The sequence below is a fragment of the Pelophylax lessonae genome (assembly GCF_965119305.1).
Source record: "Pelophylax lessonae genome assembly, chromosome: 1".
Classification (NCBI taxonomy): Eukaryota; Metazoa; Chordata; class Amphibia; order Anura; family Ranidae; genus Pelophylax; species Pelophylax lessonae.
Window position 1 is genome coordinate 215,181,750 of NC_138768.1, and position 18,829 is coordinate 215,200,578.

General features: G+C 45.8%; 1 protein-coding gene across 1 annotated transcript in view; it reads right to left on the minus strand.

Moving 5' to 3' along the window:
- Positions 1-18,829, minus strand: part of SUDS3 (SDS3 homolog, SIN3A corepressor complex component) — a 98,883-nt gene that overhangs the window by 41,440 nt on the left and 38,614 nt on the right. Inside the window, exons 4-6 of the mRNA XM_082270976.1 lie at positions 15,090-15,161; positions 11,984-12,003; positions 10,293-10,449 (exon numbers count right to left, since the gene is read on the minus strand). Coding sequence (XP_082127102.1) covers positions 10,293-10,449; positions 11,984-12,003; positions 15,090-15,161 — 249 coding nt within the window. The remainder of the gene's footprint in view (positions 1-10,292; positions 10,450-11,983; positions 12,004-15,089; positions 15,162-18,829) is intronic.

Consider the following 18,829-nt stretch of genomic DNA (forward strand, 5'->3'; position numbering starts at 1 on the left):
TGAACATCCACTTTGTAGAACTTTGAGAAAGTGTGAACGGACGACCAAGTCGCCACCTTACACACCTGGGCCACAGAGGCCCGATGATGACAGGCCCAAGACGTACTCAGAGATCTGGTAGAGTGCGCCTTCCCAGGCATAGGAGGAACTTTCCCCTTCAAAGCATATGCCTGCTCAATGGTCTGTCTGATCCATTTGGCGATGGTAGAAGCCGACGCCGCCATGCCCTTCCGAGGTCCCTCAGGAAGGACAAAGAGAGAATCCGTCTTGCGAAAGGATTTTGTCGAATTCAGGTAAACCCTGATCGCCCTAACAACATCCAAGGAATGTAAGGCCACCTCCTTCGGATGCTTAGGCTCCGCGCAAAGCGAAGGCAAGACAATGTCCTCATTGAGGTGAAATTCCGAAATCCTTTTCGGAAGAAAAGAAGGATTAGGTCGCAAGACCACCTTATCCAAGTGGAGTACCAGATACGGAGACCTGCAAGACAAAGCTGCCAGTTCCGAAACTCTGCGAGCCGAAGTGATCGCCACCAAAAAGGCGACCTTTTTGGACAACAGAGGCAACGAGATCTCCCTGATCTTTTCAAAAGGAGCATGTTGTAACACGGACAGAATGAGGTTCAAGTCCCATGGAGGCAAAGGCTGCCGCCGAGGAGGGACCAGGTGCCGCACCCCTTGAACAAAGGTGTCAACCAGAGAATTAGACGCCACAGGGCGTTGAAAAAGAACGGCCAGAGCAGAAATCTGACCCTTAATCGTGGCCAACGCCAAACGCTGGTCCACGCCCGTTTGAAGGAAAGCCAACACTCTCGAAACCGAGTATGAGCGAGGGGAATACCCCCTGGACTCACACCAGGCAAAATAGGCCTTCCAAGTACGGTAGTATATCTTCCCCGAAGAGGCCTTTCTAGCATTGATCAAAGTATGAATGACCTCCGGAGAGAGACCCCTATCCTTCAGGACCTCGGTTTCAACAGCCAGGCCGTCAAAGCCAGCGACTGTAAAGCAGGATGGAATATCGGTCCTTGAGACAGAAGATCTTCCCGAAGAGGCAGACGCCATGGAGCGTCGACCGCCAGATTCACGAGGTCTGCGTACCAAGACCGGCGGGGCCAGTCCGGCGCCACCAGAATCACCGATTTTGGTTCCGAGGACAACCTGCGAAGGAACCGAGATAGCAACTGAATTGGTGGGAATGCATACATCAGCCGATACTGATGCCACGGAGCCACTGACGCGTCTGCCCGAGGATCGCGCGTTCTTGCCACGAACCTTCCCACCTTGTTGTTCAGACGAGACGCGAACAGGTCCACATCCGGAAGACCCCACTTCGCGCACAACATCTGGAAGACCTCCGGGTGGAGCGACCATTCCCCCCTGGTCCAGAGTCTGGCGGCTCAGATAATCCGCCTGCCAGTTCTCCACCCCCGGAATGTGAACTGCCGTTATCGCCGGGACGTGCGTCTCGGCCCAAGACAGAATGTCGGCTACTTCCCGAGCCGCTCGGGCACTCCTGGTGCCCCCTTGGTGGTTGATGTACGCCACCGCCGTGGCATTGTCCGTCTGTACCCGAACCGGACAGCCCTGGAGCTTGTCCGTCCAGCGATGAAGGCAGAGATTTATCGCCCGCAATTCCAGAACGTTGATCGGAAGGGAGGATTCCTCCTCCGACCAAGTACCCTGGGCGGACAGAACGCCCAGAACACCACCCCAGCCCGACAGACTGGCATCCGTGGTGATCACCGTCCATGAAAGCGGACGAAAAGACTTGCCCCCAGACACCGCCGGGGACTGCAGCCACCACAGAAGATTCCTTCTTGTGTGAAGACTCAACGAGATCTGAAGATCCAGAGATTGTGGTCGCCCGTCCCACCTGGACAGGATCTCCGCCTGGAGACCCCTCGTGTGAAACTGGGCGAAGGGAATCGCCTCGAAAGCCGAGACCATCAAACCTAAACACCTCATGCCCGTCCGGAGGGATGAGCACGGAACGTCCCGAAGGGACCTGACTTCGTCCTGAAGCGTTTTGAGCTTGTCTTCCGATAGGAAGACTTTCGCCTGAACCGAATCCAGAATCATACCCAGATAGGGAAGAAGAACCGACGGGCTTAGAGTCGATTTTGGGAAGTTTATCGTCCAACCAAACTCCTGCAGAGTCTGCATCGTGACGGACAGATCCTTCACCAGACCCTGACTAGTCGCAGACCGAACCAGAATGTCGTCCAGATACCCCAGGATTGAGATACCCTGGGCTCTCAGTAAGGCCAGAACCGGTGCAAGCACCTTGGTAAAAACCCGCGGAGCGGAAGCGAGACCGAAGGGTAACGCCACGAACTGATAATGATCCTCCGCAATGGCGAATTGAAGGTACCTCTGGTGACCAGAATTGGACGTACCTTGCCCTCCTTTCTGGGCACAGTGAACAGATTGGAATAAAACCCCCGAAATCTGTCCCGATGAGGCACCGGAACCACCACTCCCTGAGCCCGCAGGTCCTGCACCGCCAGGTGCAGATCCCGCAAACGCTCCGGAGACAGTTGAAGGTTTGAGGGAAAAAATCTGTTCGCCGGCCGAGATAGGAACTCGATCTTGTACCCGGACCGAACGATCTCCTGAACCCACCTGTCCCGAACGCGGGCCAGCCAGGGTTGAAGAAAACCGAGCAAATGTCCCCCCACCCCGGAACTGGGTGAGGGCGTCCCTTCAGGCCGCGTTGTTATGGGCAGCGGACCCGGACTGGCCGGACTTCTGCTTACCTGCCCACAGTTTCTTTTGGGAGCCTTGACCCTTGAAGGGCTTGCCCTTATAGTGCGACCGAAAGGCACGAAAGGACCCCTGAGGGGGCCTAAACGAAGCATGCTTCTTACCTTGAGCGCCCTTAGCCTTGTGAGATTGGGGCAAGAGCATGCTCTTACCCCCAGAGATCCCCTTAATCAGCGTATCCAGTGAGTCGCCAAAAAGGCGAGATCCCGTATAGGGCAAATTAGCCAAAGTCTTGCGAGACGATTGGGCCACAGACCAACATTTTAGCCAAATCAAACGGCGTGTCAACACCGCCACGCTGTGCACACGTGCAGCTAAAGGAATTACATCTAATTCCGCATCACACAAATACATGACACCCTGATGGATCTGATCCACCATTGCCAATGTCGTCGGCGGGGTGGAATCAGCCACCAGGACGCGCCTGAGCACTTGCGTCCAATCCGCGACAGCTTGAGCTGCCATAAGGGAAGCAAAAATAGCTTGTAGCATGGAACCGGTAACCGAGTAAGTATGACGGGCAAGAGACTCCAGTCTCCTGTCCGTAGGTTCCCGGAACACCGGGGTATCCTCTGCCGGAATCGCAGTGGATTTATTCAAAACCGCCACCGTGTGATCCACCGGAGGTGGAACACACCAGCGTTCATCAGTGGCGGGCGTGAAGGGATAACGCAGCTTGAACCTACTTGGTACAGCAAAAGGCTTTTTTAGATTGCGCCATTGTTCACTAACAGCGCGCTGAAAATCCTCAGTGCAAGGAAAAACCTGCGATGTTTTGCGTCTCCGCTGTGTCCCATAAGAAGCCAGAACGGCAGGCGGACACGGTTCATCCTGTAAATGCAACGTTTGTTTGATAGAAGCAACCAATTCATCCATGATTGCAAGCTCTTCGGACGAGCCAGGGGGAGAATCATCAACCCCCTCAACCTCTGCATCCCCCTCCGACCCTGCAAAGTCCAGGGACGAACGGGACCCCGATAAGGGGACCCCAGCCATAGCAGCCCCATCACCTTCGCCCTCTGAATCAGAGGAAATTGAAACTCTGGGCCGTTTAGTGGATTGAGCAGCCACAAGCATCTGCCCCTGAGCAGCCAGGTTAGCCACAACTGTGGCCAAATCGCCCCCCTCAGGGGAAACAGCAGCAGCCCCTTGGCCTCCCAGTAAAGCGGGAGGAAATTTGCTTTCCTGAGAATCCATGCCCCCAGAAATGTGCAGGAGAAAAAAGGGTAACTGTCCCTTTAAAAGCGCGGCGAGCGCAGCCCACCGCTCACACACACCAGCACAAGTCGACACCCACAGGGAAAACTACAAACTCAGGCAAGGAACACAGGACTAAAGAGGATAAAAACCTGGAGAGATCACTGCTGCTGCTGTATCGATCGGTGTGCCCAGGGAAAAGGAAGTGATGCAACAGAAGCCGCTCCTATAAAGCCTATGGAAGACTACAAAAAAATGGCCGCCGGGGGAGGAGGTAAATGCAGTGCTACATGAGGCCGGAGCGATCGCCGCCAAAATGGCGGCGCTTGGCGCCAAAACGCCGCTCCCAGCATATACAAGAAGCCCTCATATGCCTGCAGTTATCAATAAAATGGCGGGCCGCAGCAGCGGCCGCCGCATGTTGCACAAAACATGTACCACAGCATGCCCTACAACATATAGCATGTCACACAGAGAAATCACACAGTAACACAGAACAGTGTATCACAGCCCCCCTCCTTGCAGCCCACAGCAGCATCCAGACAGGGAGCCTCATAGTGTGAATAGACATGCAGGGTTACACAGTCCCAGACTGACACCCACTAAACAGACAGGTCCCCACACAGAGTACACTTACCTTCTGAATGGCGTGGGGAACCTGCACAAGCGATCAAGCCACTGCACATGGGACAGGGAGAGTCGCAGCCAGGACGCAGCAGCACTGCGGTACGAAACCGCATGGCGTCCAGTGAGGTAGCCACCTCACCACAGCATCCCTGCAGCGAACAGGGATGGGTCGTTCACCAATGCCAGGAAAAATACCTGACTGAACGCTCGATGGCAGGCTGGGAAGCCACTGGCCCACAACCTGCTACCAGGGGGGCCAGCCCGAGACCCAGCCCGCACGATCCTCTTCATCAGAAGAACTAACTAATGCTGACAAAAGTAACAGCTAAGTAAATAGAGAGAAAAAAACTCAAATAAAATCAAAAAAAAGAGAAAGGCTGAGACAAAATGCCCCAGCACAGAAACAGCCAGCTAACTCCTGAAAGCTAGACAATGAAACTGAGGTATGGAACAGGAAGCAGGAGGGTATTGACTGAGGGGACCACCCCCTGGGGGTGGGATATGCTAAAAGCTTTAATATTGACATATTCTGTTGCCTAGCTACTCCTACGGAGCAAAGGTCAATTACCCCATTGTGACGAATATGGAGAGGCAGCGACTGTCGGAGGACGTAAGAGAAAAGCCAATGCCAAGACTTTACCCTACAACATACTCAAGGTCAAAAAGGTGCAATTTACATGACTTGCACCATGTGAAGTAACACTTGCAAGTATGATTTTAGACGTTGCAAGGGTTAGATTTCCAAGCTTCAGGCAGTGTAGCAATAACTGAGTCAGAGAGATACCCAGCCTTCTAGAACTTTGGTTTCAATAGACAAGCCATCAAAGCCAGTGACTATGAAGCCAAATGGTAAACTGGTCCCTGAGAGACTGGCTGGCTGGTCTGGAAGCATTCCCTAGTCACAATTCCTTAGACTGGGTCGTAATTGCAGTGATGATGACAGATCGGCATCCTCCCAGCTTAGGGATCATTTATTGCATAGAGGTTACGCTAAAACGTGTCTACGCAAGGCTTTCAAACAAAGCGTTTAAACAAACAAGATCCTCACTACTTTCGGATAAAACTAGAGCTACTTCTACCGCCAGACAACCTAAGAGATTTATTACTACATTTAATTCTCAGCATAATACTATACTATACATAAACGCATTTCCAATTTATGGCATTTGCTTCAGGCTGATAGGAAAATTGCTCAACTTATTCCTTTAAAACCATTGATTACTTTTATGAGGGCTTCCTCAAAGGATAAACTCTTATCTAGTACATTCACTACCTCCATTCCCATGGCTGAAACCCGAACCAATCGGGGAACACATCCTTGTGGTGAATGCCAATGGTGCAGTTTTCTGATGGATTCTAGCCATCACACTACCTAACGGACAAAAGCATAAACCATGTCATCCCGTGAACTGCCTGACTGTAGGAGTGATTTATTTAATGAACTGCCCTTGTGGGGTGTTTTACATAGGGAAGACGAAGAGGGAGTTCTGGCGAAGGTTGAAATTACATATTTCGACGGCCAAACTTGGGGACATATACACAACCATAGGTAGGCATATAGCCCATGTCCATAATTATCGCATGTCAAATTTAACCTTCTTGGCATTAGAGACCATCAATTCTGAGGGGAGAGATGGGGGGGGGGGGCTGGAATAAGGCCCTCCTACAGAAAGAGGCCCACTGGATATAGAATTTGAAGCTACAAGCCCAGGCTTGAATGAAATTTTAAGTTACAGACCTTTTTTGGAGGGTTTGGTTTCTGGCCGTTCAGAACATCTCACGTAACTATCCACTTTAAGTATTTTGTTTCTTTTTCCTCCTATGTCTAGAAAAAATTCCCTTTTCCCAATTTCCTATTGATGCTGTTCTCCTAGATATGATTTTGCTTTGATGTTTGTCTTGCAGTGGTTGTGTATGCCTTAATGTGGTCTGCTGGGTTCTCCCATTGGCACCAGGGTCCCTCCGGATCCCACATGGCACATGTAGCCCCTTCCCTTTGGTTGGGGCTTGGAGGTGATGGTCCTCCCAGTGGCGTCCCCTCCTTTCCAGTACCGTTTCCCTGGTACTGGATACATGTGTCGGCGCTTGTGTTTTTTCCCATACACTTGCCCTTATCCAACATGGCCGCCTCTACCTTCCACTTATGCCCTTTGGACGGATAGGGACAGTTTCCGTCATTCTGGGCAGTGGCTTGCGCTTTGGACGAGCATCCGGTTTCTGTGTACCTGCCCTCTCCTTGGCGTCTGCTGCCGCTTCCGAGTGGCGCTTTCGGCGGCCCAGACGTGGCTGGGAAGACTCTGCGGGGGACAATCTAAGTTCCCTCCTCTATTAGGCTTTTGGATGGTAGTTATTTAGTCCCATCTGGGTATTGGCTCCTCTCTCTTTGTGGGTGGGTCCTCTCCATTTATATACTTCTCTGCCACACATGCACTTTTACTCCCTTGCTGCTGAGGGAAGGAGTGCATGCTGTGCGGTCAAATGGAGGTGACTTTTTCTGTCACTTGTCTTTGATAGGTACTACCTTATACCAAGGATTATCATACATATTTTTCCTCTCTCTATTTGTGCCTTTTTAGACATCTTTTTAGGAACAGACCAGTTTGTGCTCGGTCCCCTATATTGGTATACACCAGGGATTCTACAAATTGAGGCTCTTTGCTCTACAGAATACTGGGCGAACTGATCATAAGTATTTTCTCCTTTTCAAGGTAACTATATAAGCCCCCCTCATATATATTCTTTTGGGCCTTTTTTATTCCTTCCTTCCCCCCCCCCTTTTTTTTTCCATTAGGATTTTCCCATTCATTTTTGCCTTAGTCCCTTGTGGCTTCTGGTTTGGGCCAGGTTGTCTGGTTGCTCCCTGGTGTATCACCTGCACACAGCCACTGCATCATATCTTCTATAAACAAGTATTTATCGTTTTTTTTGGATTGCATCTTGATGTAAGTCTCTTATAAATGAATGTATTATGTCACCATATTTTTTCTGGGTTGTTCTCCTACATTTTTGTTGATTGTATTGATATTTATGTGTATCATTAATTTCTCTGTCTATTATATATACAGATATGTTCTAAAAAAGCTCTGGATTAATATACCCCCAGAAGAAGACTAAGTTGAAACACGTAGGAGTCTGGAGTCCTTATATCCGAGTTTTGTCCTTCATATATCCTTTGATATCTACCTTTTGTATTCTGTGCATTTTAATGTATGCCGCATTGTTAATATTTTTTGTAATTCTATGCTATTACTGTCAGTAAGACATTGTCTTTTTACCTATGCCCAATAATAAAGACTACTATTTTTATGTATTTATATTTTTTGCATTTACACACGTCACTGTACCCTTTTCGGTATCGCAATATCCCTCTCTCCGTCTGCTAAGTACCTTTTTGGGATTTAATTTTGAGGATATCATCGCTGTTTGCTGTCTACTTAAATGTAAGGTACTACATTTTCTTTCTTAATAAATGACAAAAATTACTACACTATACGGCGTTCCTTGCTTGTGTCTTATCTATGACTGGAGCTTCCAGGACGTTGATCCATCTGGAATTTACCCCAAGATTGCCAGAATCTTCACTTTATACTGTTGCCTTAGAGCAGTAAAGTAAAGAGTGATTTAATCCTCTGCTCTTACCACTTGGTGTTGGAGTTCACTTAATATTGGCACATCATCCACAAAGTGTTTGTCAAAAACTTAAGTGATGAGAAACTTTATTGATGGACTTTTTTTTTTTCACTATTTTTATTTATTCATTGATCTGAATTGGATAGGATGCACTGGTCACTTATATCACTATAATACACTACGGCTTTATGTTTAACATTCACCACTGCTTGGAGTCACATATATTCATCCAGGATTTGTGTGACACTCTATGAATATTGTTTATTTTTTACTGTATTGGGCTATTTGCATTTTTTTCTACTAGCATTTTTTGGAAGTCACTTTTTATTTTCACAGAATCTGTGAGATATTTTTTTGAATATTTGTTCATCTACTGCATTTGGTATTTTCACATCTACTAGCACATTATTTATCTAATTTTCAGCACGCTGGCACTTTATTAGACCAATTTTTTTCCACTTCAAATCAGCGCAGCCTCACTCTGTATTGTTCTATATATTTTCAGTTTTGGTAAGGCTGACCGACAGTTGCAGCTATCTATTTATAGTGGATTTTTTTCCAGATAGCGCAGGGGTTTATACTTTATTAACCTAGCAGTTTTCCTGCACTTGGGAAGAGATCCAATACTGGTGACCTTAGGTCCAGTAGAAGGCGACAGATCTAGCGTCAAATATAAGCATACTTTGTCCAATAGAACCCTAATGGTTTCTTTACGCTTAGCAGAGATTGAGGGTGGCTGGATTCACCTTTCACTTCCTCAACTTCATCAATGTGAATCTTCATAACGTGTAAAGCAATGTGCAGCTAAATCAACAAAGTTGTACAATTGTACCAATGGCAAGGGTCAAAAACAGCGTCCAGTGACAAAAGCAAGGTCTAAGGTACAAGTCAGCTCTGCATTTTCTATGCAACAGGATCGGAGTATGGTTCCTCAAGGCAGTGCTGAGGGGAGACTGATCTGGAAGCTGTAATCATTTTGCCACACTGACAATGATGCAGCCAGGGAGAGAAGACATTTCCCCATGTGAAGAACAAGCATGGTCTTCAATCTCCCAAAAAAATCAGAATGACAAGCCAGAAACCTGCTCTAAGAAGAGAGAGGTCGTCCATCACCTAAGAACACAAGCAAAACAACTGAGGATTGTAGAGAGCAGGAGCAGTTATAAGAGCAGTCCTAACAACTTTGTTTGCCGATGTCTTCACCTAAAGGTGGCAGCATATTAACCCATGGTCAAGACTTAAAATAGCCTGTGTTCTGAACTCTATGATTAGGGAAATGTTTTTATTTTGTTACGATTTTATAAATTTTGTTTTACAAATAAAAAAATACACTACAAAAGGTTTCCAAAACTCTATAAGCAAACTCAAAATACAGCAAGGTAAAAGTAGTCTGTCTAAAAGCTTGGTTAGTGTGACTGAAACCTCTGATAAGGATTGGCGTTGTTGTGATCAGTAAATGTACTTTGTATAAACAGGAGGTTGAGCTATTGAGGTCTATAAACACACTTTTCACAGGAGGTAAGTAAGTAGAAGAAAACATGGAAAGGACCCTAAAATGTATCCTGTTAACTAGAAAGCAGAATACAGGTTATTTATTAGAAAGGTTTAAAAACGTACCTGACCTTGTTGAAAAGCAGAACAAGAACATGACCAGTAGACTTCTATTTACACGGTGGCTCCACTGGCTTGCAGGGTTTCCCTGGAGCCACCCTGACACACACTCTCGCCTGGAATCACAGCTTTACATGTAGAAGCCCTGGATAGATATACACACACACACACACACACACACACACACACACACACACGAGAAAACCTCTTCCTTCAGGCACTTTCATTGTTATGCAGTGTTCACTCCCCAACCAGATGCTCAAGAACAGTGACAAATCAAAAAAAAAAAAAAAACTTTTACCAACAGGTAAATTCCATGTTTGGGACCAAAATAAAACAATACTTTGAAAGTGCTTGCTAAATATGTGAAATTAGAAGAGTAACTGAAAACGTGAGAGATTTTTTTTTTTTTACTACTTTTTACAGTGTTATAAGGAGATTTTACATTTACACTAATCCTACCTCCTGTTAATTCCATTGTTAATTTTTCATTTTCAATCATTTTCTTCTTTTCCTCTAATTCTGCAATCAGATTTTCCTTCAGTTCAATTTTCTTATCCTCAAACTCTTTGACAGCTGCCTTTTTCTCCTTGATGTAGTTCCTTTCCACTTGTTCTGTCTGCAATTTAAAACAAAAGACTTTATTGTTTCTCTGCAAAACCATAAAGCAGGGGTCTCCAAACTATGGCCCTACAGTTGTTCAGGAACTACAATTCCCATCATGCCTAGTCATGTCTGTGAATGTCAGAGTTTTACAATGCCTCATGGGATGTGTAGTTCTGCAACAGCTGGAGGGCCGTAGTTTGAGGATCCCTGCCATAAAGGGTCAGTTCACTAAAAAGTTCGATTTTAGCTATAGGGCAAACCTAATTGGTCAAAGTTTTTTTTTTTTTTTTTGTAGCTTCCAACTTTAACCTCAATAGGGCTCTTTTAGACCCCATTCACACTAGCGTGACTTGTCAGGCGACTTGGTCGCCTGACAAGTCGCGGTGGGTCGCCTGCCATTGATTAGCACAGGACCCGTTCTAATAGGAGTGACACAAGTCGCTCCGACTTAGAAAAAGGGTCCTGTACTACTTTGGGGCGACCTGGAGGCGACCTGCATTGACTTCAAGCTGTGCACCGCGACTTCACAGGTCGCCCCAGCAAGTAGCGTCGCCCCAATGTGAACGGGGTCTTAGCCTTCTCCAAAAAATATTGATTTTTGCTTTAAAATAATGTTACAAAAACTTTAAATACAATCATCATGTAAACATACTCTCACTTTATACTTGATGATACACGAAGCTCTGATAGAATCGGATTACTCTTTCACCTACCGCAGCTGGTTCATGCAGCCTCATAGCTTTTTAGAGATACAATCTTAACTTTAGCTAGAGCCCCCTCCCCACCTGTGAGCTTTGGCTGTTCCCTGCCCAATGCTGTGTGTTTCAGCACTTCCTGATGAATCTTACATAACACAGAAGATATCCCAACAGGGAGAATAGAAATCTCTCAATGTCCACAACAGTTCAGTAGACCCAAGCCCTCAAGCATCTATATATATATATATATATATATATATATATATATATATATATATATATATATATATATATAATGTGAAATAGTTGCCATATGATTAACACTCCAGAATCTAACAAAAATCTAAAATATCAGGTTTTGTATGCATTCATCCTAAAGGGAAGAATACTTGCACTGGCTGCCTGGTTACCTAAAAGTAGAACTATAGGCAAAACGTTCTCATTTTGGATAAAGCACGGGAGGGTTATAACCTCTGTCAGTTTTTTCGACAACTGTGTCCCATTGCAGAGATTTGCCTTAACTTCCTGTCCCATAACCAAACAGGAAGTGAATAAAAATCCCTGCAAATTAAGGGATTTTCTTGGAGACTCCCAGGTCCCCATAACTAGTGTCCCCATTGGAAGATTTCCACTCTATTAGGGTGGATCTCTTTAACAGGGACACAGACAGAAAAAAAGACAGGTGTTCTAATCCCTCTCCACCCTATCCAGAACTATTTTTAGTTATACTAGAAAGCAATTTGGTGCACCATGCAAGGAGTTTGTATGTTTAGTTGTCACAAGCCAAAAAAAACAAACAGACATCTGATCATATGAGCCCTATAATAAAAAAAGAAAACACGTGCTTACCTCCAGCTGCAGGAAGAGCTCTGAAATAATCACAAAATATCAGGTTAGTTAAAAAATAATATGGTTTCAAAAGAAAACAGCTCAATATCAATTGTAGGTAATTCAATGTTTTTCTAGTCTGTTTAGTGCTGCATAATATGAAATCTATTTAACTTAATAAGTATTACTGCAGGGTTCAATACCATTCTATAAAACTGCTATAACAGGTTCTTGGTTAGAACCCTCAACCTCTTCATCTCTTTTTGCTTCAAAAATTTACACCATCATGATGCATAAATACATGCCCTTCTTATGACTTAATATTGCTATGCTAATATGGAATGTAGTGCGCCTTCCTCCATATGGACCTAATGTAAATTTACACACTACCATATGGAAACGCAGCCCAAGCAGTACAACAGCACCAAGAACTTGATAACTTGCAGAAACTGGGACTGGGTAATGTGTTAGGAAGGAAAAGTTGCCACATCATTTGATGGAAATGAGAATTATCAACCTTCAGAGTGCTGAGCTCAAAGACACCCCCAAAAGTCAAAGTGAAAATATGAGGCAGCAGGCTAGTCCATTTTGCTGAAATTTCATTGCAGCAACTAAAAATGGTACCCAGTAGTTTGTATGGCCCTCACGTGCTTGTATGCATGCCTGACAACATCGGGGCATGCTCCTAATGAGACGATGGATGGTGTCCTGGGGTATTTCCTCCCAGAACTTGACCAGGACATCACTGAGCTCCTAAACAGACTGAGGTGCAACCTGGTGGCATCGGTTGGACCAAAACATAATATCCCAGAGGTGTTCTATTGGATTTAGGCCAGGCGAGCGTGGGGGCCATTCAATGGTATTCATTTCTTCATTCTCCAGGAACTGGCTGCATACGCTCACCACATAAGGACGGGCATTGTGGTGCACCAGGAGGAACCCAGGACCCTCTGCACTAGCAAAGGTTTAACAATAGATCCAAGGATTTAATCTGGATTCCTAATGGCAGTCAGGGTGCCATTGTCTAGCCTGTAGAGGTCTGTGTGTCCCTCCATGGATATGTCTCTCCAGACCATCACTGACCCACCACCAAACAGGTTGTGCTGAACGATGTTACAGGCAGCATATCGTTCTGCACAACTTCTCCAGACACTGTTACGTCTGTCACTTGTGCTTTCATCTGTGCCATGCGGGATGAAGGTAAATCAATTTGACCTGGAAACCGGCGAGTCTACTACATGTGGGACCGTCCACCTTTTACGCAGTAAATTCTTATACGGATACCGCAAGCAAAAAAAAAAAAAAAACACATAGAACCCACTGCGTTTTGGACAACCCCACTGTTTTGTGACAATGCTGTCAAAGTAAGCAGAAACCGGAACACCCTCACCGCTTTGGAGGGCCTGTGGGTGCCAAAGGGAACCAGTGCCTTCGACGTGGCAACAGCTGCAACCTCCATTTTTAAAGTTTCATGCACTGACACAAACAGCGCATCAACCAGCGCCTATTTAAGCACGGCTAGAGGAGCAGAGGAATCATCCTCACTATCTGAGCACTCAGGGTCAGTGGGCGCAGACCCAGGAATGACGCTATATGCTATATATACATAACATAACAATCAGGAGAGTGTGCGCCGACAGCGATCCCGCAAAGGGGACGCCGACCAAGGGAACACTAATGGACCACCTACTGGACCCCACAAAAAACAAGGGGGTTGCTCTCCAAGCCCTCACTAGAGGACACAGCCCATGACGTGGACCCGCAGGCAGAGTACCCTCGCTAAAACAAAGCAGGTGCCCCACACAATAATGGCGGCAAGAATGTCATTCAAAATTAAGTGCCCTCACAGTGCCACCCAGTCCAAGGGAGGTAGATACCCAAAGTATGAGTAAAGGCCTTCAGCTACATACACTGGGGCCACCCCCTCCCCCAATGGCAGCGCTCGACTCGGCCGCATAGCCTAAATTTCTTGAGGGGGCCAGGACGCGAGCCCCAGCGGAGCCAACCACCCAGGGGCAGCGGAGGGGAAGGCGGATGCCCAAATGGGAGGCAGTGGCTGCAGCCATCCTCACAGGGGCTGACTCACATAAGTTTCAGACGAGTAGGCCGCAGCCTACATTTTTGGCCGGATCCGGCCACGTGAGGCGCGTACCTGCGGATGGTAAAAAAAAAAAAATCTGATCCCCCAGCCCAACAACCGCCGCAGGGAGCCCAGAGGACATCCCTGACCTAGTCACCAACCCCTATATGGCAGGGAACCCTGCTCAACCCCCCCCCCCCCCCGTTGCGCGCCTGGGAAAAATCGGTCCGCAGCAACTACAACCTACCTCCCTTAAGAGCTTGTGGCAAAGCCAGATCATTGCCTCACCTGGGGGGGAGTTGGAGGGCTGTTGGAGGGTTGGGAGCCGAAAGACCCACAGTGACCGAAATTTTAGAGGGGCTGGGGGAGAAGGGAGGGGAATCCGGGGGTCCGACCATCCCAGGGAGGGGCCCACGTCCACCCCAAAACTCTCAAGGGGTGAAGGGGGGACAGCTACCTACCACACCAGGAACAGGGTGGGCACCGCTCCGGACAGGACACCGCTCCATCGTAATGCGAGTGCTGTCGGCCAAGAGGAAACTTTGTGACACAGGCCAAGGCCAGTTCGAATGCGTCCTCACAAGAAATTGCCAGCACCCGTCCAGTGGGGCTATATCGCGGCCGGTCTGCACATGCTCACTAGCCAAATTCGGAGACCCTAAGGATCTATATTATCCAGTTCGTCGCCCAGTTCAGCACTTGATTGTAGTTCTCACAGGAACAAAATAATAAAAAGGAGGTAAAAAATTCAAATTTAAAATGAAAAAGTGTATACCCCCTGGGACTGCCCATAGGCGTAGTCAAGCTTTTTCCTACCTAGTGTCCTACTCCTGTAGGGGGCAGTATAACCAAATTAAGAAGAATCAGGAGCCATGTCCGTCAAGGAACAAAAGAAAAATGTGTGTGGTGCAAAGTTTGCAATGTCCTTCGAAGTGTTCGCTGCCTAACTGAGTAACAATGTTTGTGTGGGTGGATTAAAAAATAAATAAAATAAAAAAGTTACAACATAGGTCTACTTTGCAGCACATCTAATAAGTCTGCTCTTACCAGCATTTCTTAGTCTTTCTTTGTACTGCTGATCTAATTTTTTCAAGCGCTTCTGGTACTCTTGCAATGTCCCTGTTTAAAAAAAAACACAAACACAAACATACATTAATATATATAGAACTATATAGCTCATGCAAGCATCTCATTCTAGAACAATGTTATTCTAAGGGTTTTGAGAATTGCCCCAAAATAGTACCGGTACTACCAAATGTCTTACACGTTCTCAATGATTCACTAAGTAAAAAAAAAAAAAAAGAAATGTTGAAATGGGTGATCATCTAGAATGCAACCATCATCTAATGTATTGTGGCCTCTGCATATGTTCCAAAAAAAGAGGGGGGGGGTCTATCACTTTGCCAAGGCGCCCTAGGGGCTACAAGGTGCTAGACCCCCCCCCCCCCTCCTCTTTTTGGGAACCTCTGCAAGCCACAATTACCATTTCAAGTTTTGGAAGGGTTTACTTTCATGGGGCTTTTCCACTTAATCTGATACCAGGGATACTCAACACAGGCATACGTTTAAAACGGCTATTGATACTCTTCTGTGTTCTAATGGATCGCATATGATATTATCCAAAACCAGGCCCATTACTGTGTCCTGTTGATCTCCTCTTGGGAGGGGAGGGGAGGGGAGGGGGGTAAACTAACCCTTGCGCTTATGCATTCCCTCCTGGTTTGGTCACATTCGGGTGCCCTGTGTCTGCCCCCCAGATTGGTTTACCAGAGATCTAAAAACTGTTGTCAAATATAATCCTGATTGCACCCTTACAAATAAACGGACCTGAAGAAGCTACAACCTAAGCGAAACACGTTGACTGCTAAACCGGGCAAGAGTATCTGGACAATATGTACAGTACAAGTGATAGACATAGGATACTTATGGTTACTCTTGTCCTGTGTTTCTTCTGAGGGTATACTTTATATGGGGATCTCCCCTTTGCTGTGGCTCTTTGTCTTTGTGAAGCCTTGTTTTTACTATTTTTAACATTTTGTTAAATGAAATAAAAAAATATAAATAAATTGCATCTGTAAAGTATTCACAGCGCTTCACTTTTTTTACACATTTTGTTATGTTACAGCCTTATTCCAAAATGTAGACGTTTGAGGAAAATAATGAATTTAATCCAAACAATATCCCAAAATGACAACACGATAGAAGTTTGTTTGAAATCTTTGCAAATTTATTAAAAATAATACATTAAAAAAAAAAAAAATCACATGTACATAAATATGTACAGCCTTTGCCATGACACTCAAAATTGAGCTTGGGCGCATCCTGTTTCCACTGATCATCCTCAAGGTGTTTCTACAACTTGGAGTCCACCTGTGGTAAATCCAGTTGATTGGACATGATTTGGAAAGGCACACACCTGTCTATATAAGGTCCCACAGTTAACAGTGCATGTCAGAGCACAAACCAAGCCTTTAAGTCCAAGGAATTGTCTGTAGACCTCCGAGACAGGATTGTATCCAGGCACAGACCTGGGGAAGGGTACTGAAAAATGTCTGCATGGAAGGTCCCAATGAGCATAATGGCCTCCATCACTTGTAAATGGAAGGAGTTTGGAACCACCAGAACTCTTCCTACAACAGGCCACCCAGCCAAACTGAGTGATTGGGAGAGAAGGGCCTTAGTCAGGGAAGTGACCAAGAACCAAATAGTCATTCTGACAAAGCTCCAGCATTACTCTGTGGAGAGAGGAGAACCTTCCAGAAGAACAACCGACTCTGCAGCACTTCACCAATCAGGTCTGTATAGTAGAGTGGCCAGAAGGAAGCCACTTCTCAGTAAAAAAGGCACATGACAGCCAGCCTGAAGTTTTCCAAAAGACACCTTAAGGACTCTCAGACCATGAGAAACAAAATGTTCTGGTCTAATGAAACAAAGATTGAACTCTTTGGCCTGAATGGCAAGCGTCATGTCTGGAGGAAACCAGCCATTATTTATCACCTGGACAAAACCAACCCTACAGTGAGGCATGGCGGTGGCAGCATCATGCTGTGTGGATGTCTTTCAGTATAAGGAACTGGGAGACCAGTCAGAATCGGGGGAAAGATGAATGCAGCAATGTACAGTGACATCCTTAATGAAAACCTGCTCCAGAGCGCTCTGGACTGGGGCAAAGCTTCATCTTCCAACAGGACAACAACTGTAAGCACACAGCCAAGATAACAAAGGAGTGGTTAAGGGACAACTCGGTGAATGTCCTCGAGTGGCCCAGTTAGAGCCCAGACTTGAACCCGATTGAACATCACTGGAGAGATCTGAAAAGGATTGTGCACCGACACTCCCCATGCATCCTGATGGAACTTAAGAGGTCCTGCAAAGGACGGGAGAAACTTCCCAAAAATAGGTGTGCCAAGCTTGTAGCATCATACTCAAAAACTTGAGGCTAAAATTGGTGCCAAAAGGTGCTTCAACAAAGTATTGAGCAAAGGCTGTGAATACTTATGTCAGGGCTTGACAAATTTTCCTGAAATCTAGGAGCCAGCTAAAAAAGTTAGGAGCGTTTTTATTTTTTTAAATTAACAACCAAGCTTTATTTAATAAAATGGATACTAAATTTACACATAAATACGACTAGAACCCCACTCTCCTCTATAGCGCAATTGGATGGAAACAGACTGTCTGTCGCTTTCCATACGATGCCATCTGATCCACGGGATGGATAGAAAATAGAACCACCATCCGTCTGTTTTTGGCGGACAGGATCAGATGGCGGCAGATTACTGCTCCATAGAGGAGAATAAAGGGTCCGATCAGGTCTGCCTGAAAAACTGACAGGCGGACCTGATCAGACAGCCCGTGTGAAAGGGGCCTTCGGCTGTGGCACGGCGATGAGGGGAAAAAAAAAATAAAGATTATATATATATATATATATATATATATATATATATATATAGATAGATAGATAGATGAAGCCTTAAAAAAACTTCCCTATCCTCTCCTCTTTGGAAGGAGATGGGAAGGCATTGAGAACATGCATTACTCTCGGCCACCACAAGAGGGCGCCAGTTCCCCTAGCCTTTCTCATCTCACAGAAGAAGGCCGAAAAGCCGGGGGACTCAATTTTTGGACGGTGCGGAAGTCCGTGCACTCGAGGAGGAGGTGGGGGGCGCAAAAGGGACAGGACACCTCCTGCAGGGCACCCCAGGCGCCAGGTCGCTAATTCTAGTCGCAAATGCGACCTGGCGCCCGGGGTTTGTCGAGCTCTGACTTATAAACATGGAATTTTTTCCTTTTTTATTTTTAATAAATTTGCCAAGATTTCAAACACACTTCTTTCACATTGCCATTATGTGGTATTGTTTGTAGAATTTTGAGAAAAATAATGAATTTATTCCATTTTGGAATAAGGCTATAAAATAAAAAAATGATGAAAAAGTGAAGCGCTGTGAATACTTTCTGAATGCACTGTGTGTGTATATATATATTATATTATATTATACACACACACGCACACACACACACACACACACACACACACTGCTCAAAAAAAATAAAAGAAACACTTTGAAAAACACATCAGATCTCAATGGGGAAAAATATCATGCGGATATCTATATTGATATGGACTGGGTAATGTGTTAGGAACAAAAAGGATGCCACATCGTTTGATGGAAATGAAAAATTATCAACCTACAGAGGGCTGAATTCAAAGACACCCCGAAAATCAAAGTGAAAAAATGATGCAGTAGGCTAGTCCATTTTGGCGAACAACTCAAAATGGTACTTTAGTA